Source organism: Leucoraja erinacea, chromosome 13 (genome assembly GCF_028641065.1).
Source record: "Leucoraja erinacea ecotype New England chromosome 13, Leri_hhj_1, whole genome shotgun sequence".
In the NCBI taxonomy this organism is placed as follows: Eukaryota; Metazoa; Chordata; class Chondrichthyes; order Rajiformes; family Rajidae; genus Leucoraja; species Leucoraja erinaceus.
In genome coordinates this window covers 46,720,002-46,744,968 of record NC_073389.1, presented here as the reverse complement: position 1 = coordinate 46,744,968, position 24,967 = coordinate 46,720,002, and the positions used below count along the sequence as shown (strand labels likewise).

The window sequence follows — 24,967 nt, the reverse complement described above, 5'->3', positions numbered from 1 at the left end:
ATAGCACCCGTAGTCAGGGTCGAACCCGGGTCTCTGGCGCTGAAGGGCAGCAATTCTACCACTGCGACACCGTGCTGCCTCTTAACTTAAAATGGAGTGGCTATCGTCGTGCTAAGGGAGTAGAGTCAATAGGCTCCACAACGAGGGGAGATAAATAGTCAAGTTAATGTTTATAGTCAAAGTCACCTTTTACCGATTGTTAATGAGGGAGGAATATAGCCTAGAGATGTGGGTGAGCACTCTGTTCCCTTATGAATAACATGGTGAAATGTTCAGTGCCCAGGTGATGAACGAACAAAATGGAACAACCTTCTCACACTGAGGCTGCTTAATTGTTCAGCACATCCGTGGGTGGATGTGGAGAAACTGCAGTCCTTTGACTTGCTCTGCTGTCAGCCGCTTTAGGCAGTCATGTAGAAAATAAAATACTTTGGCTGAGAAAAAAATAAATCTGAAGGTGAGGAATTGGATGAGACAAGGTGAGAGAAAGTTTCTGTGAAGTATAAATCCCACCACAGCGACGGCCATTAATGTGATGTAAATTTTATGTTGTTACTTCATCAGATAAATTATGAATTGAAACTTGTTTTTTTTTTTCCCCTCTCTGTAGTGTTGTATAAAAAAAAACCTTCTCACGTGTTTTGAATCACGGGGTCTTTCACACTTAAACTGTGATTTAGCACTGATCCCATCTGCTCCCTTCCAGTAGTGAGAAAACAACAGGCTTTATCCTCACTTAGAAGAAATCCACATGCACTTTCTCCACATAAAATTCTTTGCCTCTGTTAAAGCTACATTTCCTGTTGTTTAATAATTTCAACCTGCATTTACCATTCAAAGCAAAAGGTCACCAAAGACTCCACAAGAGATGTCCACAAATGGTAAAGAAATATACGGAGTGGATAACATTGGAATGTCCATTGGAAGTGAAAATGATTATCGACTTTCCCCAAGTAAGTACTCAACTATTTCTCAGTTGAAAATATGTCCCTCTCCTCCTGTGACCTCTCACATCGATTTGGAGATCTTGTATTGATCTTCGTTTGAGATTGCCAACATTTTGGATAACACAAAATAGGCTCCAGCATTTTGTGTTTATCTTAGGTGCAGACCAGCATCTAACCATATAATATAACCATATAACAATTACAGCACGGAAACAGGCCATCTCGACCCTTCTAGTCCGTGCCGAACACGTATTCTCCCCTAATCCCATATACCTGCGCTCAGACCATAACCCTCCATTCCTTTCTCGTCCATATAACTATCCAATTTATTTTTAAATGATAAAAATGAACCTGCCTCCACCACCTTCACTGGAAGCTCATTCCACACAGCCACCACTCTCTGAGTAAAGAAGTTCCCCCTCATGTTACCCCTAAACTTCTGTCCCTTAATTCTCATGTCCCCTTGTTTGCATCTTCCCTCCTCTCAGTGGGAAAAGCTTATCCACGTCAACTCTGCCTATCCCGCTCATCATTTTAAAGACCTCTATCAAGTCCCCCCCTTAACCTTCTGCGCTCCAAAGAATAAAGCCCTAACTTGTTCAACCTTTCTCTGTAACTTAGTTGCTGAAACCCAGGCAACATTCTAGTAAATCTCCTCTGTACTCTCTCTATTTTGTTGACATCCTTCCTATAATTAGGCGACCAAAATTGTACCCCATACTCCAGAATTGGCCTCACCAATGCCTAGTACAATTTTAACATTACATCCCAACTTCTATACTCAATGCTCTGATTTATAAAGGCCAGCACACCAAAAGCTTTCTCTACCACCCTATCTACATGAGATTCCACTTTCAGGGAGCTGTGCACAGTTATTCCTAGATCCCTCTGTTCACCTGCATTCTTCAATTCCCTACCGTTTACCATGTACGTCCTATTTCGATTTGTCCTGCCAAGATGTAGCACCTCACACTTATCAGCATTAAACTCCATCTGCCATCTTTCAGCCCACTCTTCCAACTGGCATAAATCTCTCTGTAGACTTTGAAAATCTACTTCATTATCCACAACCCCTCCTATCTTAGTATCATCTGCATACTTACTAATCCAATTTACCACACCATCATCCAGATCATTGATGTACATGACAAACAACAGTGGACCCAACACAGATCCCTGTGGCACCCCACTAGTCACTGGCCTCCAACCTGACAAACAACCATCCACCATTACTCTCTGGCATCTCCCATTCAGCCACTGTTGAATCCATCTTGCTACTCCACCATTAATACCCAACCATTGAACCTTCTTAACCAACCTTCCATGAGGAACCTTGTCAAAGGCTTTACTGAAGTCCATATATACAACATCCACTGCTTTACCCTCATCAATTTCCAGAGTAACCTCTTCAAAAAATTCAAGAAGATTAGTCAAACATGACCTTCCAGGCACAAATCCATGTTGACTGTTCCTAATCAGACCCTGTTTATCCAGATGCTTATATATATTGTCTCTAAGTATCCTTTCCATTAATTTGCCCACCACTAACATCAAACCAACAGGTCTATCATTGCTAGGTTTACTCTTGGACCCCTTTTTAAACAATGGAACAACATGCGCAGTACTCCAATCCTCCGGCACTATTCCCATTTCTAATGACATTTGAAATATTTCTGTCATAGCCCCTGCTATTTCTACACTAACTTCCCTCAATGTCCTAGGGAATATCCTGTCCGGACTTGGAGACTTATCCACTTTTATATTTCTCAGTGTCAGTACTTCCTCTTCTTTGAATCTCATAGTTTCCATAACTACTCTACTTGTTTCCCTTACCTCACATAATGCCGGGATCTGCAGTCCTTTCCTACACACATTGGATAGCATATTGAAACAAGGAACTGCAGATGCTGCTTTATGGTGGTGAAGTACTGAAGAAAGGCTAGAGTACCCAAAATGTTGTTTACCCACGTTCTCCAGGGATGCTGCCTGACCTGTTGAGTTACTCCAGCACTTTGTGTCTTTTTTTGGATAACAGGTTCAGGGACACTGTTGCCATAAACAAATCATTTAAATAAGTTGATCACACAAAATGGTGCTTGCTTCCCATCGCAGGAGGAATGGAAACAGGAAGGCGTGTACTGGGTTATACCAGGTTAGGGTCATAGAGCCATGCAGTGTGGAATCACTTCGGCCCAACTTGCCCATGCCGAACAACATGCCCCATCTACACTAGTCCTACCTGCCTGCTTTTAGCCTATATCCATCAAAAACGACCCTAACATTGCAATAGTACCTGCTTAAACTTTGTGATAGTGCCTGCATCTAGCAGGTTATTCTAATTACATCCAGCAAAATGAGAGGGTAATTGTGACTTGTGACTTTCTTAACAAGCTGGATAATGTTTAATGAAAAAACACTGAATCAAAATCCAATATTATAAAATGACTGATTATAAAAACAAGAAAGTTAAACTGAACCTTCAAGTCCAGAAGAAGGGTCTCGACCCGAAACGTCACCCATTCCTTCATTCGAGAGATGCTGCCTGTCCAGCTGAGTTATTCCAGAATTCTGTGTCCATCTTCGGTTTAAACCAGTATCTGCAGTTCCTTCCTACGCTTCTTAAATTATCCATTGGCTTCTAACAAAATGAGAGGGTTTACCCATTAGACTTCTCCCAGAGAGACCAGCTCTGTGCATTACATTTTAGATAGAAAGTGTGGGAAGACATTCAATAATATCACGGGTGAAGGTCTTCAGATACCTGGAAACACTGGGGTGTCAACTTGACGGGCAAAACATTTTCATTTTGAGTAAACAAGGAGAACCAATTTTCTAGTTGCGGAAGAGTTAATTATTACTGGACACTGCATTCAGGTCAGAAGCTCCAGCAGTGAGATAAGAAATACCTCTCTGGTATGATTTGGAGCACGCTGCCAGAAAGGGTAGAGGTAGCAGTGACTTTCAAAAGGAATTGGATAAATATGTTAACAGGAAGCATTCACAGAGCGTATGGGGAAAAGGACAGGGCAAAGTATGTAATAGGGCAGCACAAGAGGCTGGTGAAGGAGTTATTGGACTAGCAACCGATGACCTGAGGATCCAGCAACATGTTTCAATTCAGATAATTAAATATATTCTGGAATTAAATTTTGTATTATTAATTGCTATTTTTGTTCATTATTCTCTCGTGTTCTGCATGCTTTGTTCTGCATGCAATGCAGGCAAAGCACACCAAACATGAGAACCAGCAAGGTGCAGCCAATAGAGCCACTGCTGCACTTTGCCAGAGACCTGGGTTCGATCCTGACCTCGGGTGCTGTCTGTGTGGAGTTTGCATGTTCTACCCGTGACCGTGTGGGTTTCCTGCGGGCGTTCCAGTTTCCTCGCACATCCCAAAGATATGCAGGCTTGTAGGTTAATTGGCCTCTATAAATTGCCCCTAGTGTGTAGGCGGTGGATGCAAAAGTAGGGTAACATAGAACTAATTGAATATGTCAGGATCGAACCCAGTTCTCTGGTGCTGTAAGGCAGCAACTCTACCACTGCGCCACTGTACCACCCGCATTGTAGCAGTGGTCGAGTTCGAGTTGCCTCTGCTGGGAAGAAGATCAAACTATTAGATTGTCATAAAAACCTTACAGGTCCATTAGCTTCCTTTATATGGAGAACTAATCGCATAATGTGATAGCAGTGGCTGTGGGTAACTTATAAAAACACTTTAAAAGGCCTGAAAATAAACAGAGGCAAGTAGGGATGGCCAATAAATCATGCCCTTGTCTATATCCTGTGGATGAATAAAATAAGAATAAATATCTCTTACAAGGAGCTGACTTAGGTAAATAGATCAAATCATCTCCTTCTGTACAGCATTGTATCATGGTTCAATGATTCTTTGGCATCATTCAATTCAATAGGCTGCTTTCAAATATAACAGTGGTTGCTTTGGGACTGATTTGCCTTTCATATCTACTGGATTTGGGTAGAAACACTGCAAATAAGAATGCAGCTTCAAAAAACAAAATAGGGAATTCAACAGTAAATTAAATGTTTTAAAAAACTGTTGGCAATCTAAAATATCAACTGAAAGTACTGGAAGCAAACAGCAGGCGGGGAAGCATCTGTGGAAAGAGCAAGACAGTTAACATAAGACCCTTCGTCAGAGATGGGAAAGGGAATAGCAAGAGGAGTGGGCAGAGTGTTGGTTGGTTGGGTGTGGATGTTAGATGGATAGGACAAAGGAAACGTCCATGATAGGATGAGGCCAGGGTTAATGTGGGGATAAGTTCTCAAGCTCATCCAATCGATGGGTTAATGGGGGCAATTGGAGAAAATAGACAAAAGACTTGAGTTAAGCACAGTGAGGGAATGATAACGCCAGCAAAGAAACGTTACCAGTTGCAAAAATACTGGGCTGTAGGGCAGGTTGTGCTGTGAAAGTAAAGAGAAAACCGAGCCAGATAATTTCCAGGAGAAATGGCCATATTTGATGCAGGCAGAGAAAGCAAGTCACCTGAAGCTGGAGAGTTCAGTATTGACGATTGCAACAAGTCATAGCAAAAAGATTTGGAGTATAAGAGCAGGGAGGTTATACTGCAGTTGTACAGGGTCTTGGTGAGACCACACCTGGAGTATGGCGTACAGTTTTGGTCTCCTAATCTGAGGAAAGACATTCTTGCCATAGAGGGAGTACAGGGAAGGTTCACCAGACTGATTCCAGGGATGGCAGGACTTTCATATGAAGAAAGACTGGATAGACTCGGCTTGTACACGCTAGAGTTTAGAAGATTGAGGGGGGATCTTATAGAAACTTACAAAATTCTTAAGGGGTTGGACAGGCTAGATGCAGGAAGATTATTCCCAATGTTGGGGAAGTCCAGAACTAGGGGACACAGTTTAAGGATAAGAGGGAAGTCTTTTAGGACTGAGATGAGAAAATCATTTTTTACACAGAGAGTGGTGAATCTGTGGAATTCTCTGCCACAGAAGGTAGTTGAGGCCAGTTCATTGGCTATATTTAAGAGGGAGTTAGATGTGGCCCTTGTGGCTAAAGGGTTCAGGGGGTATGGAGAGAAGACAGGGATGGGATACTGAGTTGGATGATCAGCCATGATCATATCGAATGGCGGTGCAGGCTTGAAGGGCCGAATGGCCTACTCCTGCACCTATTTTCTATGTTTCTATGTTTCTATCCCTCTAAACCTTTCCTATCATTGAGCCATAGGATCATACTGCTGAGAAACAGGGTCCTTCAGTCCATCTCGTCCTTGCCAACCAGGATGGCCCATCTAAGTTACTCCCATTTGCCCATATTTGGCCCATATCCCTCTAAACCTTTCCTATCCATGCACCCGTCCAAGTGTCTCTTAAATACAATTTTAGTACCTGCCTCAACTACCTCCTTAAGATGGAAGATGATGGAAGATGGTCCTCAAGATTACACTGGACATCATTAATATCAGTGCAGGGAGCCACAAACAGAAGAGTCAGAGCAAGAGTGGGATGGAAAATTAGCACAGAGTGGCGATGTGGACTGATGCAGGAGATGCTGCATCAGGCGGCACAGCAGTGCAGCGGTAGAGTTGCTGTCTTACCGCGCCAGTGATCCAGTTTGTTCCTGACTACGGGTGCTGTCTGTGTGGAGTTTGCACGGTCTCCCCTGTGACTGTGTGGGTTTTCTCCAGGTACTCCGGTTTTCTCCCACACTCCAAAGACATGCAGGTTTGTAGGTTAATTGGCTTCTGTAAATTGTACGTTGTCCCTTGTGTGTAGAATGGTGCTAGTGCAGGGAGATCACTGGTCAGCACGGACTCAGTGGGCCGAACGGCCAGTTTCCTTGACATATTCTAAAGCCTAAAGTAAAGATGCTTGGCAAAGCTGGATAATTCCATCCTGGTTACAATGAAGACTCAAGTAACTGCCATAACAAATAATAATGGCCAAATCATAATTTGTAACCAGTGATTATAAAGGCGAAGATTATTAAAGCTGCTTGTTAACATACAACAGTGCAAACTAGATTTAATTGTTCTTGTTATTGTTTCCTGGTCAGGTTTAACTTCACCTTACTGGATGGATATGAGGTCTAGAGAAATGAACAGCAACGTTTTAGAGGTAGGTGAAGCAGACTTGTTTAGCAAAGGCAGACCATCCTCAGGAAGCCTTTGTAATCAGTCGGCTAAGCATAAAAGATCATGTATAATGTAACTTCTGAATCGGTGAAGTCTGTTTGTGAGAATAGACTGAGTAAAGATATTTGGATATAGGCACTAAAAATGTGTAAGGTTATTCACAAATTGGAAACAATTGGGAGATGTAACATTAGGCTTCTGGCAGTGAGGGCCTGGGACTAAAATCCCATGGCTCAGATCATTTTAAATTGTAATTGTGTACCACTATTGCATTGCAGACCCCATGTCATGGATTTATACAGCATGGAAACAGGTCCATCGGACCAATTTGCCCACACCGACCAACATGTCCCATCTACCCAAGTCTCACCTGACTGCATTTGGCCCACATCCTTCCAAACCTATCCTATCCAATCCAAGTACCTGTCTAAATGTTCAAAGGTTCAAAGGTTATTTATTGGTCACATACACCATAGGTGTAGTGAAATGCTTGTTGCCAACTGTTTATTCAACGTTGTGATAGTACCGGCCTCAACTACCTCCTCTGGCTGATCATTCCATACACCTACCACCCTTTGTATAAATCAGTTACCCCTCAGGTTCCTATTAAATCCAACCCCCCCCCACCCCCATCCCCCACCTTAAACCTGTGTCTTCTGGTTCTTGATTTCCCTATTCTGAGCAAGAGACTGTGCGATTACCGGAGCTATTCCTCTCCCGATTTTGTACACTTCTATAAGATTTCTCGCCTGCTCAACCTCTCCGTATAGCTCGGCCCCTCAAGTCCTGGCAACATACTCGTAAATCTTCTCTGCACACCTTCCAGCTTGGCAACATCTTTCCTGTAAAATGGTGCCCCAAAATTGAATACAATACTCTCAATGTGGCCTCACCATTGCATCTTATATAACTGCAACTTCCCAATTTGAAGTTGTTTTAGGCAAACGTTTTTTCTCATGTTTAAATTTATTTCAAATGTTTTCATTGCTCTTTTAATACCTCTTGAATTGCTGTGAATACCCGAAGGCATGGCTGAGGTCGTCTTAATCTTTTTTATCCATTGGAGCTCAAGCCAATCATGGTCAGTGAGTTCAGGAGAGATGAGTGAATGAACGGCATGAGCTGGGGACATGCAATAAAAAGATTCTGCTGCTCACATTTATGGAGGCCGACCAGAACAGGCCAAAATCTGCAAAGAATAAAATCTTGGCTGCAGGATTCAGCTGCAGGTTTTTTTTTGAAACAGATGCTGTTATGGGCACAGAAATGGGCAGATTTGGTGAAATAGCAGAGAGCCGGTCAAGAAACAGTGCCAACACTCACTGGCTTTCACAGATGGGTCCCCCCACCAGCCATCACTCACTCACCACCAGCCCAGAGAGTATGGATGAGCCATGTAATGAGGATGTTCAACTATACATTTACGAGTCAGGAGAGTTAAATGCCATAAACTTTGTGACTGGAACAATGGAATTCATACTCACTGCAGCTTTGCATGCACATAAAATGCAACAACAGAATTAAGAAATGAACAATAAATAAATTATCGGTTATTCTAGGGGGAGCAGACCATGATTGTGGAAGTCAATGTATGCATATTTATTAGATAAGCCTCACAAATAACATGGACAAAGATGCAAAGAGGCTAGAGTAGCATAATAATTAAGTTAGGGGAATGAGGCATGGATCAATGAATCAGGGACATGTCTAAATTCCACTATGGACGACAGGGAACTTTAATCCAATTAATCAAATGACGCTTGCACTGAAGGAATGGAAACCATGAAACTACATGGTGGCCCTGTGGCTCAGCTGGTAGAGCCACTGCTTCACAGCACCAGAGACTCTGGTTCGATCCTGACCTCGGGTGCTGTCTGCGGGGAGTTTGCACGTTCTCCCTGGCTTTCCTCCGGGTGCTCTGGTTTGTCAGCTAATTGGCCCTCTGTAAATTGCCCCTGCTGAGTAGAGTGGATGGGAAAGTGGGGTTTGGCATAGAAATAGGGTGAACAGGCGAGCGATAATCAGCATGGACTAAAGGGCCTGTTTCCATGGTGTACCGCTAAACTACTAGATTGTTGTAGAACCTAGCTGGTCCATGAATGCATTTCAGAGAAAGAAACTATCCTTCCCTGGTTTGGCTAAACATGACTGTTCACAAATATGATGGGGTTTTAGCGGCGTTCTCAATGTAGCACTAATTGTGGATGGACAATAATTGAGAGCATTGACAGGGTTGGTGTCAGGGTCAGGGTCTGATGAAGGGTCTCGACCCGAAACGTCACCTATTCCTCTTCTCCAGAGATGCTGTCTGACCCGCTGAGCTACTCCAGCTTTTTGTGTCTATCTTCAGTTCAAACCAGGGGTCGGCAACCTTGTCCTGCATTGGGGCCGGGTGGCATGTCTGTGAGTGGATGGCGGACCACATCTACTACATTGTTACATAGATCCCATCCCATCCCGCATCAAATCACGTGTTCACATAGATCCCGCCCCTTCGAGGATGCCACCCGGAGCACTGGCCCCTAGTTACGGGCGCTCACAAACATTGCGCACCTACGGACCATTGCCTTGGCTCTGTCCTGAAGACGGTGGCTCAAATACTCACACTCATTTGTCCCCGGCCTAATTGACAACCCCGAACCCGACAGTGAAGCCCAGACACAGAAGGTGTGCGGCCGTGCCGGTGGCTTTGCGCAGGATGCGGTGCAGCCAGAGCTCAGCGCTCGGCCCCCGTTCGGGCACACGGTGGCTCAGCAATTTCGTTCTTGCACCACCGCGCCTGGGCGCCTCGGGCCCGGGAAGGTACCAGAGATGAAGGAAGTCTGCGGGCTGGATGTCTACAGAAAAAAAAACGCCTGCGGGCCGGATGATTTCAGGTTACGGGCCGCATTCGGCCCGGGGGCCGTAGATTGCCGACCCCTGGTTTAAACCAGCATCTGCAGTTCCTTCCAACACATTGGCAAATTTTGCCAGTTCACCTCTTTGCCTTTGGTGGGAACGGTGCCCACATTTCCCACGTAATTGTCTCCGCACTTCAAATTGCAATTCATTTTGTGAAGAATTTCAAGGCCCACAGTAATAAATAGAAGAACTTCTGCTTATTATGTTACAATTCTCATTTTTATATGGATGGAATAGGAATATCATTTTCCTGGCACATGGAATAACTCTCAGTAATTTACCCAAATGCAAGAAGCCAAATAAGAAGGGTCTCAACCCGAAACATCACCTTTTCTTTTTCTCCGGAGATGCTGCTTGACCCACTGAGTTACTCCAGCTTTTTGCGTCTATTAAAAAGGTGCATTAGTTTATCTGAGGATAGGAATCGGAAAAGGTTAGAGAGAACATATTAAAACACCACAGGGCAGACCTTTCATGTGCCAATCTGGTTACCTTGCCCATGTTTTCATGCACAATGGCACTATCACTTCATCATGCCTTTCTCTGGGGTGGGAGATTGCTACCTTCACTTGGTCTGCCCTGGTTAGAAGAATGCAATCAAACTGGTCTGCACAATCAAATAAGAACAAATAGAACAAGTTGTCCTACAACTTTGGGCTGTGCCCGCCATACGCAAGAAGAAGAAGACGAGGATGCCTCTCTCTGTAACCTCTTGCAACAACATTACCCCTGAAGGTCTGTTTTGCTTCAAACCCGGCTTTCATTGTTCCTTTAGCAGTGGCCAGCATCTAAACTATGGAAATCTCCTCGTTACCCTAATTAAGGGTGGAACATTGGCCCAGCAGTAGAGCTACCGCCTCACAATGCCAGAGACCTGGGTTCCATCCTGACCTCCGGCGCTATCTGCGCGGAGTTTGCACGTTCTTCCTGTAACCGTGTGTGGGTTTATTCCGGGTGCTCCAGTCTCCATCCACATCCCAAAGACGGTTCAGTTCAGTTAAGTTTATGTCACGGGTACAGTGAAAAGCTTTTTGCTGTGGACTAACCCCCAGTCAGCGGAAGGAAAATACATGATTACAATCACTCCATTTGAAGTGTACAGATAAAGGATAAGGGAATAAAGTAGGAAATACTGCTGTAGGAATACAGTGTGAAGCGACTGTAATGTGAGTTTGTACATCTGCTTCTGTGTCTAGCAAGCAAATAGTCGCCTGAGTTGGGCGACTATCTTGGCTCTGTGCGGGTTTGTTAGCTCACAACAAAAAGCTTTTCACTGTGACATGACAGTAAACTAAACTAAACTAAACTAAAGCTATTCTCTCTAGACTTTGACGTTTCTACCCAGGGAAAAGAGGTTCTGACTGTCTACATATCTATGCCTCACATAATTTTATAAACTTCTATCAGGTCTCCTCTCAGAGTCTGGCACTCCAGAGAACACAATCCATAGATCCTCATCCCTGTAGACTGCAATGGATTTGTAGCTAAATTTCAGAGGGGAATGTTCGATTTGCAGTGCAGGCAAGATGCTCAAACCATCTCTTCTACACGATCCACAAAGTTTGCATTATATTGCAATTTGTCTTGAATGGCAGGGAAGTCTGATGAATGTTTGCACTTAAAATCCTGACGGGCAAATTTGTTTGTGTGAGTTGTGGAGCATCCTTCCTGCCGCCGCAGTTAATCAGATCAACTGCAGTCCACAAATTGTAGATAGTAATGCTCCTCAGTGACATACAACACAGATCCCAGTTGCTGACATGGCAATCTGTGGGAGTTAGTTTGCTGTGATTTCACTCAAATCTTATCACAATGTTTGCAGGACACGGCAGCCCAATTTTGCCTGGCTCATCTGCCGTTTAGATGCATTGGTCTTCAAATTCAACTACATTTCTGTAGAATCCACTGAATCCCGTGACAGAGAGCAAAGAACAAACGACACCTAGCTGAGCCAGCGACCTAGTGTCTTGACTCAGAAGCCCCTTTTACCTACATTCCCCTCAATCATAACCCGTGTGCAGATAAGGCCAATTAATGCGTCTGACCTTGGAGTTGCTATTGAGCTCTTGTGGCTGGACCTTCTTGTGAGGCTGTTGGTGAGCAGTCACCAGCGGTAACAGGCTGTACGCAAAACCAACGTGGGCGTGAAGGCGCCACAGCTGTCCGCTTAGCCACCGAGTCATACAAGATGGCGGCTGCCTGGCTTTGTCCTGCCCCGTACCGGTCTGGCGGGTTGATTTTACGGCCTGATCTTGTTTGGTACTGCAGTGTGGGGCGTCTTTGACAGGAAGTGTTGGGGTCTTGCCAGTTCGGTGGGTGAGGCAGTCGGTTGGTTCTCGACGTATGCTGGGTTTAACCGGTCGACGGATACGGTGTCAGTTTTTCCGTTCTGATAGATCACAAAACTTTTGGGTGGGCGTTGGATGACTTGGTAAGGGCCATCGTATGCTCGCTGAAGAGGTCGGCAGACGGTGTCGTGTAGCGAGCTCCAGTAAAGACGAACACTAGAAACACCTCGGCTTACCGTTCCGGCGTCTCCGACTACTTCGAGTTCAGGGAGCAGGAGCTGATGATATCCCGGGAGCAGCTGTCGGAGACGGAGGGGCAGCTCGGCGAGCAGAACCGCTGCCTACACCATCGTAACCTGCAATGTGAGGAGCTGGTCATGGTTAAGGTTAAGAAGGATGCACGAGAGATGTTGATGGAGATGGTAGAGCGGATAAACAAGGCCATCGTCGAGATCATGAAAATGGAAGGTCAATTGCAGAAGGTCACCAGGTCGGCTAAGACCACTCGGAAGATTTGGCAGCGGCATCTTCCCAAGACCATTGCTGAAGTCAAGAAAAAACCACCGGGCGCGGCTGTGCAGACAAGCACGAGGCTGCTGAGGGGGGAGACGACTCAGGCCGGTGACAAACATAAGGAAGCAGCTACGAGTGTCATCAGGAGTGAGCAGAGTGCCTTCGCTCCACTCAAACCCACGGGCACCGACGCAGCAGGCGTTGAGGACACCCTGCAGCAGCAGCGAATGTGCAGGCTGCACCAGGCGCTGCAGAAGCTGCAGGCCGTCCGCTCGCAAATCGAGAGCGCAATGAGGCTGCAGGTGCAGGAGCCGCAGCGGGAGACCTCGGTGGGGCGAGAGCAGCAGGAGGCCAAGAGCAACAAGAAGCTGCTGGATCTGCGCAGCCTGCAGGGCATGGGTTGGCGAGCTGGAGGCTGAGAACCTGCAGCAGGCACGGGAGATACAGGCACAAGTCAAGAGTAAATGTGAACTGGAGCAAGCCTTGAGGAGTCAGAATGAGATCATCCACAAATTTAATAAATTCCAATCTCGAGGAGCACAAACAATTTCTGGCGATGAAACAGGAGGTGACTGATGTGAGGCGGCAGCTGCAGCAGGTGGAGACAGAGGCCGGCACTTTCCGCGAGGAGTTTGCCAAACCCCAGGCCCCCGGGGATGCTCTGGGCAAGAACTGGCTTCAGGAGAAGGTGGATCTCCAGCAGCAGGTGCGGAGGTTGCGAGGGGCTTACTTGCAGAAGGACAGCGATATCCAGCAGCTGGAGAAGATGATCAGACACAGAGCCATCCTGGAGGACAATAGACAATAGGTGCATGAGTAGGCCATTCGGTTCTTCGAGCCAGCGCCGCCATTCAGTGTGATCATGGCTGATCATCCCTAATCAGTACCTCGTTCCTGCCTTCTCCCCATATCCTCTGACTCTGCTATCTTTAAGAGCCCTATCTAGCTCTCTCTTGAACGTATCCAGAGAACTGGCCTCCACTGCCTTCTGAGGCAGAGAATTCCACAGACTTGCAACTCTCTGTGAGAAAAAGTGTTTCCTCGTCTCCGATCTAAATAGCTTACCCCTTATTCTTAAACTGTGGCCCCTTGTTCTGGATTCCCCAACATCGGGAACACGTTTCCTGCCTCTATCGTGTCCAAACCCTCAATAATCTTATATGTTTCAATCAGATCCCCTCTCATCCTTCTAAACTCCAGAGTGTACAAGCCCAGCCGCTCCATTCTCTATGTACATATGACAGTCCCGCCATCCCTGGAATTAACCTTGTAAACCTACGCTGCACTGCCTGAGAACAATCAGAGAGCAGAGGCCGAGGTGGACAAGCTGTACAACCTGATGGAGCACATCAGAAGAACTCTCCAATCAATACCTGAAGTGGTGGGAAGCTCAGCGGAGTTGAAGGGCCTCCTGAAGTGCCTTGGAGATGATCTGGCAACGTAGTGTGAAATGGGGCAAATGTGCCCTCTGGAGGAGGAAAGGACTGTCCTGTGGGGTGTGGGCTTTTGGTTGATTCACTGTAGGATTTGTGCCTCCAACAGTTTAAAAGCCCAGCATTTTCAATTATTCCAGATGCACCTTTTGTCTAAATTCTCCGCAATCATAACCCATGTGCAGAAAAGGCCAATTAGTGCGTCTGACCTTGGAGTTGTTATTAAGCTCTTGTTGCATACAGCGGTAACAGGCTGTATGCAAAACCAACGTGGGCGTGAAGGCGCCACATTTCCATAACAAGTGGTGCTGTGCTGCAGAACATCATGTTAACCTGGATTAGGGAAATCTTACTCACATTTCTGGCCACCTTAACTCCAGTCAACAAATTATTTTTATTCCTCGTTGGAACGCTTTTACTCCGACTTAATATTCTCCCATATAGACTTTAAACTTTAGAGATACAGCCTCTTGGCTCAAAAAGTTTGTGCCGACCAGCAGCCACCTCCTACAGTAGTGTGACGCCTTCACATAGAAACATAGAAAATAGGTGCAGGAGTAGGCCATTCGGCCCTTCGAGCCTGCACCGCCATTCAATATGATCATGGCTGATCATCCAACTCAGTATCCCGTACCTGCCTTCTCTCCATACCCCCTGATCCCTTTAGCCACAAGGGCCACATCTAACTCCCTCTTAAAAATAGCCAATGAACTGGCCTCAACTACCTTCTGTGGCAGAGAATTCCAGAGATTCACCACTCTCTGCGTGAAATTTTTTTTCCTCATCTCGGTCCCAAAAGATTTCCCCCTTATCCTTAAACTGTGACCCCTTGTTCTGGACTTCCCCAACATCGGGAACAATCTTCCTGCATCTAGTCTGTCCAACCCCTTAAGAATTTTGTAAGTTTGTATAAGATCCCCCCTCAATCTTCTAAATTCTAGGGAGTACAACCCGAGTCTATCCAGTCTTTCTTCATATGAAAATCCTGACATCCCAGGAATCAGTCTGGTGAACCTTCTCTGTACTCCCTCTATGGCAAGAATGTCTTTCCTCAGATAAGGAGACCAAAACTGTATGCAATACTCCAGGGTTTAAGAGGGAACTGCAGATGCTGGAGAATCGAAGGTTACACAAAAAAGCTGGAGAAACTCAGCGGGTGCAGCAGCATCTATGGAGCGAAGGAAATAGGCAACGTTTCGGGCCGAAACCCTTCTTCAGACTGAAGAAGGGTTTCGGCCCGAAACGTTGCCTGTTTCCTTCGCTCCATAGATGCTGCTGCACCCACTGAGTTTCTCCAGCTTTTTTGTGTAACCTGCAATACTCCAGGTGTGGTCTCACCAAGACCCTGTACAACTGCAGTAGAACCTCCCTGCTGCTATACTCAAATCCTTTTGCTATGAATGCTAACATACCATTCGCTTTCTTCACTGCCTGCTGCACCTGCATGCCTACCTCAAGCCCATGTTGGATTTGCATACAGCCAGTTACCGCTGGCGACTCACCAGCAACCTCACGAGAAGGTCCAGCCACAAGAGCTCAATTACAACTCCAAGGTCAGATGCACTAATTGGCCTTATCTGCACACGGGCTATGATTAGTGTGAATGAAGGTATAAAGAGGCTTCTGGAATAAACAAGACACAAGGTCTCTGGCTCAGCTAAGTATCGTTTGTTCTTTACTTTCTGTCGTGGGATTTAATAGACTCTACAGTAGTACTAACCTACACACTAGAGACAATTTACAATTTTACCGAAGCCAATTAACCTACAAACCGTGGACGTGTTTGGAGTGTGGAAGGAAACCGGAGGACCCGTAGAAAACCCACGTGGTCACTGGGGAGAACGTACAAACTCCATACAGACAGCACCCGTAGTCAGGATTGAACCTGGGGCTCAGGCAGCAACTCTACCGCTGAGTCACTGTGCTGCCCCGTGTCGTGGTCACTCTGTATGGCTAACCTCATACATCCTGGGCTGCTGCTGATCTCTGCAACACCGCACAGCCTGCTGCTGTATGCGGCAGGTCTATGTAGTTCTGAGCTGATGAGGAGGTTGTAGTGTTTAATAGTCAAAGTGTCTCCCTCCCTGAATCTCAGTCCGAAGAAGGGTCTCAACTCGAAACGCCACCTATTCCTTTTCTCCAGAAATGCTGCCTGACCCCGCTGAGTTACTCCAGCATTTTGTGCCTACCTTCGGTGTTCAATAGCCCGATGGTTGCTTTACCCCAAAGGATTCATCCTTCCTCCCACCCCTGTTCCTGAATGAAGGACACCAAATCTGGCTGTAATTTAGAAATTCAAAATTACATTTTAAATTACTGTTTGTGTTATGCCCAATATATGCAAATGAATGGATATCGCTTGGCGCATAATTCTTGCTGCAGGACCAAGCGAAAATGCAAATCTGACCGTGACATTTAGGGAATAAATTCCGAGCAGCTTGTGGGCTTTCCCCCCCCCCCCCCCCCCCCCCCCACAGACTTGCCACACCGCTGACACAGAAGAGGCACTAAGGACACCTTCAGTTGTTGTGTCAGCCCCTCCATTCTCAGGAGGACTCAGGCACCTAAGATTGCACACTGTTTTGCTCCAAAGCCGTTTCCATAGCAACGAAACAGGCCGGAGCTTTCAGACGATGAGATGTGTGAGTCTGGCATCGTCAACAAGTGGAGGTGTGGGGAGGGGAGGGGAGGGGCAACATGGCCGTCAGGTATTTGGTAGACTTGGTGGGAGGGTGGGGAATGGTGGGGCAGTCAGAGGTATTTGGGGGGGGGGAATGTGTAGGAAGGAACTGTAGATGCTGGTTTACACCGAAGATAGACACAAACAAGCTGGAGTAACTCTGGCAGTATCTCTGGAGAGAAGGCATCAGGATCTGCAGATGCTGCTTTGCAAAATAAAAAAGACACAAAGTGCTGGAGTAACTCAGCAGGACAGGCAACATCCCCGGAGAACATGGATAGGTGACGTTGTTTTTGGTCGGGGCTCTGTTTCAAAGAACTAGTGTGGGAATAATGGGCTGATTAGAAGAAAGATAGGCACAAAATGCTGGAGCACCTCAGCGGATCAGGCAGCATCTCTGAAGAAGAAGAATAGGTCACGTTTCGGGTCGGAACATTTCCTCACACTTAGATGAGATTACAACCCTCGGGTGTCAAAAGGCCCCATCTCGGGTACGGGCCCATGCTGCAAGACCTCACTCTTGAGGCCATTCATTAGATGTTGATTAGATTAGATCTTAGACCGTGCCTGGTGGGAGGCTCTTTGACTGTGAGTTGTGGGCCGGTCCCTGTCATTCCAGTGTCCCAACCATAGGATGGGAGGTAGAAAGCAATGGAAAGTGGTGCAATGAAAGTCCTCTTGGAAACCACTGCTCTCTAAGGCCAGGATTCCTCTTAAGATGGTAAAATGCTCTTCTGGCTGTGAATGCACTGTTAGATGACAGGCTTATAACACCAGCTATACTGTAGCCTCAAGCAAAATCAGCTTACATTCAAAGAGATTGAACAGTGCTCTATCTGAAGCTCCATCCTGAGGGCTGGAGTGACCAAGAATATCACAGAGAGTTATCTTGATCCCACGCATTATCATTGCCTTTCCACAGGCTATGTAACTGGTAGCAAGCAATCCATTTTCCTTTTCACGCCTTACACTTCCTTATCACTGTATCTCCCTCTTCCCTGACTCAATCTGGAGAAGGGTCTCAACCCGAAACGTCACTCATTCCTTCTATCTGAGATGCTGCCTGTCCCTCTGCGTTACTCCAGCATTTTGTGCCTATCTTCGGTTTATAACAGCATCTGCAGTTCCTTTCCTACATATTTCGTCTGCTCCACTGCAAAATCTCCTCAAGGTATGTCTCCTTTGAAGATGTTCTCGTCCTCTCTCCAATGAGAGATCAGCAACATCCTCTCTCGGTGCTCCCCCCTCTGTGATTCCTCCTGCTCTCCGACTCTACGACCACGTTTTAACCCAGAATCGCTCGCCTCCGCCTCTTCTATGGGAAGGAGTCCTCACCACCCAGTGATGACCCCTTCTCCCGTCTCCACTGATCCCCCTCACATTGGACTCTCCCAGACAGCCCTCTACCCTCTTTAGACCTTTTTATTTCTGCCTGCCGACGTGGCACTGCCCTTGATCTCCATTCCCTCTGTCCTATTTTCACACCTTACGCTTCCTTATCTTTGTATCTTTTGTGCCTATCTTCAGTTTAAACCAGCATCTGCAACCTAATAGAATTTAGGAGATTGAGAGGGGATCTTATAGAAACTTACAAAATTCTTAAGGGGTTGGACAGGCTAGATGCAGGAAGATTGTTCCCGATGTTAGGGAAGTCCAGGACAAGGGGTCACAGCTTAAGGATAAGGGGGAAATCCTTTAAAACCGAGATGAGAAGAACTTTTTTCACACAGAGAGTGGTGAATCTCTGGAACTCTCTGCCACAGAGGGTAGTTGAGGCCAGTTCATTGGCTATATTTAAGAGGGAGTTAGATGTGGCCCTTGTGGCTAAGGGGATCAGGGGGTATGGAGAGAAGGCAGGTACGGGATACTGAGTTGGATGATCAGATCATCATATTGCGGTGCAGGCTCGAAGGGCCGAATGGCCTACTCCTGCACCTAATTTCTATGTTTATGTTTCTAATCCCCCTGCAGTCTCAGAGAGAGAAGGCTCACGGAGTGTATCCACCTCTTTGTGAAACGGGCTGATGACGAAAAGGCTGAGACAATTCACTGTGTCACGTTACAGCCCAGGCAACGAGGGCAAACTCTTCTGTTGGAGGAACTCCACAGGTTAGGCAACATCTGTGGAAGGAAATGGACAGGCGGCATTTCGGGTCGGGACACGTCTTCAGTGTGAGGAAGGGACCTGATCCCAAAAGTTGTCTGTCCATTTTCTTTCACAGATGCCGCAAGGCTCGGTGCCTGGACCGCAGCTATTTACAATGTACATGAAGGGTTTAAAAGTAACATTAGCAAATTTGCAGACAACACAAAGCTGGGTGGCAGTGTGAACTGTGAGAAGGATGCTATGAGGATGCAGGGTGACTTGCAGAAGCAGTTGCATGGCAGATGCAGTTTAATGTGGATAAATGTGAGGTTATCCACTTTGGTGGCAAGAATGGGAAGGCAGATTATTATCTGAATGATGTCGAGTTAGGAAAAGGGGAAGTACAACGGGATCTGGGTGTCCTTGTACATCAGTCACTGAAACTAAGCATGCAGGTACAGCAGGCAGTGAAGAAAGCTAATGGCATGTTGGCCTTCATAACATGAGGAGTTGAGTATAGGAGCAAAGAGGTCCTTCTGCAGTTGTACAGGGCTCTGGTGAGACCACACCTGGAGTACTGTGTGCATTTTTGGTCCTCAAATTTGAGCGCGTGCAGCTTAGGTACACGAGGCTAATTCCTGGGATGGCGGTGCTGACATATGTTGAATGGATCGACTGGGTGAGAGGAGATCCTATTGAAACATATAAGATTATTAAGGGATTGGACATGCTAGAGACAGAAAACATGATCCGATGTTGGGGGAGTCCAGAACCCAGGGCCACAGTTTAAGAATAAGGGGTAGGCCATTTAGAACGTAGTGAGGGTAAAAATTTTCACCCAGAGTTGTGAATCTGTGGAATTCTCTGCCTTAGAGGGCAGTGGAAGCCGATTATCTGGATGCTTTCAAGAGAGTAAGATAGGGCTCTTAAAGATAGCGGAGTCAAGGGATATGGGGAGAAGGCAGGAACGGGGTACTGATTGTGGATGATCAGCCATGATCATAGAAACATAGAAATTAGGTGCAGGAGTAGGCCATTCGGCCCTTCGAGCCTGCACCGCCATTCAATATGATCATGGCTGATCATCCAACTCAGTATCCCGTACCTGCCTTCTCTCCATACCCTCTGATCCCCTTGACGGTGCTAGCTCGAAGGGCCGAATGGTCTACTCCTGCACCTATTGTCTATTGAACTTATTTGCCGGGTTACATGTAACTTGCTGTGGGTCAGACTGAAGCAGACAGCTCTAACAAAGCTTCAGAAGGCTGGCTTGCAGAATGGCGCACCTATTATCCATGAGATCGATGATACTGTGATGCAATACCACAATGAAGTACCCCACAGATAAGCTCTCTCTCACATGCAACATACTGATGTACATAGACACAAAAAACTGGAGTAACTCAGTGGCTCAGGCAGCATCTCTGGAGACCATGGATAGCTGACATTTTGGGTCTCGAAAAAAAAAACCCTCATCTGTATCGATCTGCCAGGCTTTTTCCTGCCCCTCATGTCTTCCAGCTGACTTCTCCCCCCTCTTCACAATCAGTTTGAAGAAGGATCTTGACCCAAATCATCACCTATCTATGTTGTCCAGAGATGCTGCCTGACCTGCTGAGTTACTCCAGCACTTTGTGCCTTTTCACATACAACTTACCCATACAGAGATAGCCCACACACCAGGCCTCGACTCCTCCCACGCACACGTACCACACATGGAAATGCCACACATTAGCTGGCAAAAAAGCTCTCACAAAGAAATGGTTATCACAGGAGAGTCCAACTCTGAATGCATGGATGGACATCACAATGGAGTAAATAACAGCAAATGCTAACTCTAAATTGCATTTATTTGTGTCATGCTGGGAAAATTGGGTTAACTATATGTAACGCCTCGTAGGCCAGATTTTATTTTTTACAAATTTTTGATTATATGGTAAAGAAAGATCACTGCCCAAGTGTTTGTATTTTACTGTGTTTCTGTTTCTATATTTGTTTTGTACAAATCACATAAAGAGGCAATTCAAGACAAACATAAGTGGATGATGTATACATATAGTATTATACCTGAAACCCGTTTTTATGGAAATGTGTTTGTTGTGGAATGCCAATAAAAGAGTACATTAAAACAAAAAAAAGGAAATGCCACACATACACACATACATACATTCATGCACCTACGACAAACATTGAGACATAAAACCCACACATGCATATACCATATCATGTGCACACGCACGCACAGACGCACACACACATGCACACATATACCACATTCCAGACCCAGAAATGCCCCACACCTGCACACCATTTACATGCATATATCGTATGCTTGTGCACACGCACGCACTCATACATCTTGGAAATAGGTAGAAGCATTAAACCCACACATACTGTATATGTACCACATCTCTCTCGTGTACACATGCCGCCGCATGTGCATGTGCGCACACAAACACACGCCCACAAATGCACACACACTCACATACGTACAAACACACACATATACACACACTCCTTCACACTCTCTCACACCCACACACCCACACACACTAATACACGTACTCACGCACACACTCACACATACATACCCCACACACACAAACACGCATGCGCGCACAAACACGCACACACAGCTGCAAAGTGTAACATTTTCCAGGAACCAATCCAATAAAATTGTATTCCATCCCTTCTAAGGCAAATAGGTTCATTCCTTGTCTGGAAAGCCTTAGTTATTGTGTCATTTCTCTCTTGTCAAACAGACCCCTCCAGCTCCAGCGGATAATTACGCAGTCCAGGAGAGAACACAAAGGCAACCGATGAACGTTCCCGGAAACCCACGGAAAATAAGACACATGACTACCGTATGATGGATTGTGCCAGAGAGGAATTTCGTTTTTATTTAGGATTTTTATTTTTGTTTTGTCAATAGTAATCTAACTTGCACTGGAAGTATTTCGAATCTGAATATTTCCTGGTCACTCACTCGCTGGGTTGAAACGATGGATTCCCAGCCAGAGCAGAATAAAACTGACGCTCTCCACCGCAGCTGTTTGACAGAAACAAAAACTAAACTCAGGGATAGTGATTTATTTTCTCTCCCACAAAGCGGTTTCTTGAATGAAGGACAAAACCCGCTTCTATATCGCTTGTGTTCTTTGGAGTGTAATTTATTTAAATTGTTCGTTAATCACAGTGCCCTGCTGCTGAAGAAAAGGGATTCAAGTTGACCTTGCACTTTCACTTGCAGAATCAATTCCATGGTCCACTTGCACTGTCAGACTGTCAGCCAGCACTGTCCTCCAGTAGGAGGAATGTCATCCCTGCCTTAAAGCTTAACTCTTGTTACTGCCTCCACATCCACTCCTGATCGGGTTGGCTGCCTCCAGACTCTTATTACCCTGACACTAACATTCAAACTCTTTGAGAGACACAAAAAGCTGGAGTAACTCAGCGGGTCAGGCACCAACTCTGGAAACAAGGAATGGGTGACGTTTCAGGTTGAGAGCTTTCTTCAGATCCAAAGACAATGCCACCTACTCTTTTTCTCCAGAGATGCTGCCTGACCCGCTGAGCTATTTCGTCTTTATGTGTGTCTTATCTTTGGTTCTTTCCTGCACATTCAAACTCAAATCCTTTGATCTATTTATCACCCTGACAACAGGGCCGTACGGTGGCACAGTGGCAGAGCTGCGACCTCACAGCGCCAAAGATCTGGGTTCGATCCTGACCTCGGATGCTGCCTGTGTGGAGTTTGCATGTTCTCCCTGTGACCGTGTGGGTTTCTCCAGGTGCTTTGGTTTCCTCCCACACTTCAAAGAGGTGGGGGTTTGTGGGTGAATTGGCCCAATAAATGTAGTTTAGTTTATGAATTTAGATTATTATTGTCACGTGTACAGTATAACGTTTTTTTGTTATTTACTATTCAGTCAGCGAAAAGATTCTACATGATTACAATCATGCTGTTCACAGTGTACAGATACAGGATAAAGGGCATCATGTTTAATGCAAGATAAATTAATTGCCCCTGGTATATAGGGAATAGATGAGAAAGTGGGATAAGATAAAAAACTGGAGTGAACAGATGGCCGTCATGGACCAGATGGGCCGAAAGGCCTGTTTCCATGCTATATCTCTAAACTAACCTCGCTTTAGCTGCACCTATTTCTTTGCCTTTCCCATCTACAGAGATAACCAGTTGCAGGATCCACTTCGTTATAAGTGCCGCTCCATCTCCCCACACCCCACAGTAGGTTTGCAAACTGTGGAACCAGATTCCATTTATACAATGCCTTTCACTAGCTCTGTGCATCAGCCTGTGAAGAACCTTTTGAAATACGGTCACTCATAATTTTGGAGGTGCAGCCATTGTAATCTCCTAATCTGTCAGTCTCCTAATCTGAGGAAAGACATTCTTGCCATAGAGGTAGTACAGAGGAGGTTCACCAGACTGATTCCTGGGATGTCAGGACTTGCATATGAGGAAAGACTGGATAGACTCGGCTTGTACTCGCTAGAATTTAGAAGATTGAGGGGGGATCTTATAGAAACTTACAAAATTCTTAAGGGGTTGGACAGGCTAGATGCAGAAAGATTGTTCCTGATGTTGGGGAAGTCCAGAACAAGGGGTCACAGTTTAAGGATAAAGGGAAAATCTTTTAGGACTGAGATGAGAAAAAAAAAAATTCACACAGAGAGTGGTGAATCTCTGGAATTCTCTGCCACAGAAGGTAGTTGAGGCCAGTTCATTGGCTATATTTAAGAGGGTTAGATGTGGCCCTTGTGGCTAAAGGGATCAGGGGGTATGGAGAGAAGGCAGGTACAGGATACTGAGTTGGATGATCAGCCATGATCATATTGAATGGCGGTGCAGGCTCGAGGGGCCAAATGGCCTACTCCTGCACCTATTTTCTATGTTTCTATGTAAGTATCTGCTAACAGAAATGATCACAATGACCAGAGAACTGTGGACAATAATCGTTCCCTGGCTGCCAGCTCGGAATATGCCCCATGGTGTTGTTCCCTGCTTTTGCCTAAGTCAACGGACAGGAAGTACCATTCGTAAAGGCTCCTGCATCACAGTTGTTTTGCATCCATGCTCCAGGGTGGAGCTCTTGGCTGAGCTGCCTTAGTGCTGTTGAGAAGAAGCAGCCCTGGCATTATGTAGAAAGCTCTGCTTTGAAAAGTCGGCGCCCGCCTTCAGATTATCCAGCTCAGGCGATAAAGACGAGGGAAAAATACCTGGTTGGTTTAGTCCTTGGCTTCCTGTTGATTGTCAGTATGTTGTCAGGGTTGCCTGAAAAATCAACGTTAATGTTTATTCCAATGTACTGTATTTCCTACTGAGCTATTGAGTAGTTAATAAATATATTTTGTATACTTGCTGTGTGTGGACCTCTCTCAATTGGACATGACTAAGATTAGTGTTTAAGAAGGAACTGCAGATGCTGGAAAATCGTAGATAGACACAAATGCTGGAGAAACTCAGCGGGTGCAGCTGCATCTACGGAGCGAAGGAAATAGGCAACGTTTCAGGCCGAAACCCTTCTTCAGACTAAGATTAGTGATTTACTATGTTATACAGTGACGAGGGGAAAAAAAGACATAAAATTATACATTTATATTGTAATATAATTATGAAGCATCATAGGGTAGACAGTCAGAACCTTTTTCCAGGGTGGAAAAGTCCAATACTTGACCATAAGGTGAGAGGGGAAAGTTTAATGGGGATTCGTTTTTTACACAGAGAGTGGTGTGGGCCTGGAACGCATTGCCAGTGGCAGTGGTAGAGGCAGATACAATAGCGGTGTTTCAGAGGCTTTTAGATAGGCACATAGAAGTGCAGGCAAATTAGATCAGTTGAACTTGGCATCATGTTTGGCACAGACATTGTGGGCCAAATATACTGTTCCATCTTCTACGTTGGCAGATTTTCCCAACACAATCCATTTGAATTATTGTGGCAAGTTGCAGATATACTCTTCAAGTAAT

At 45.7% G+C, this 24,967-nt stretch overlaps 1 protein-coding gene across 1 annotated transcript in view; it reads left to right on the top strand.

The window, feature by feature from the left end:
- Positions 1-24,552, top strand: part of igsf5b (immunoglobulin superfamily, member 5b) — a 61,719-nt gene extending 37,167 nt beyond the window's left edge. Inside the window, exons 7-9 of the mRNA XM_055645139.1 lie at positions 841-953; positions 6,997-7,058; positions 21,739-24,552. Of these exons, the coding sequence (XP_055501114.1) occupies positions 841-953; positions 6,997-7,058; positions 21,739-21,846 (283 nt within the window). The 3' untranslated portion in view covers positions 21,847-24,552. The remainder of the gene's footprint in view (positions 1-840; positions 954-6,996; positions 7,059-21,738) is intronic.
- Positions 24,553-24,967: the final 415 nt, after the last annotated feature.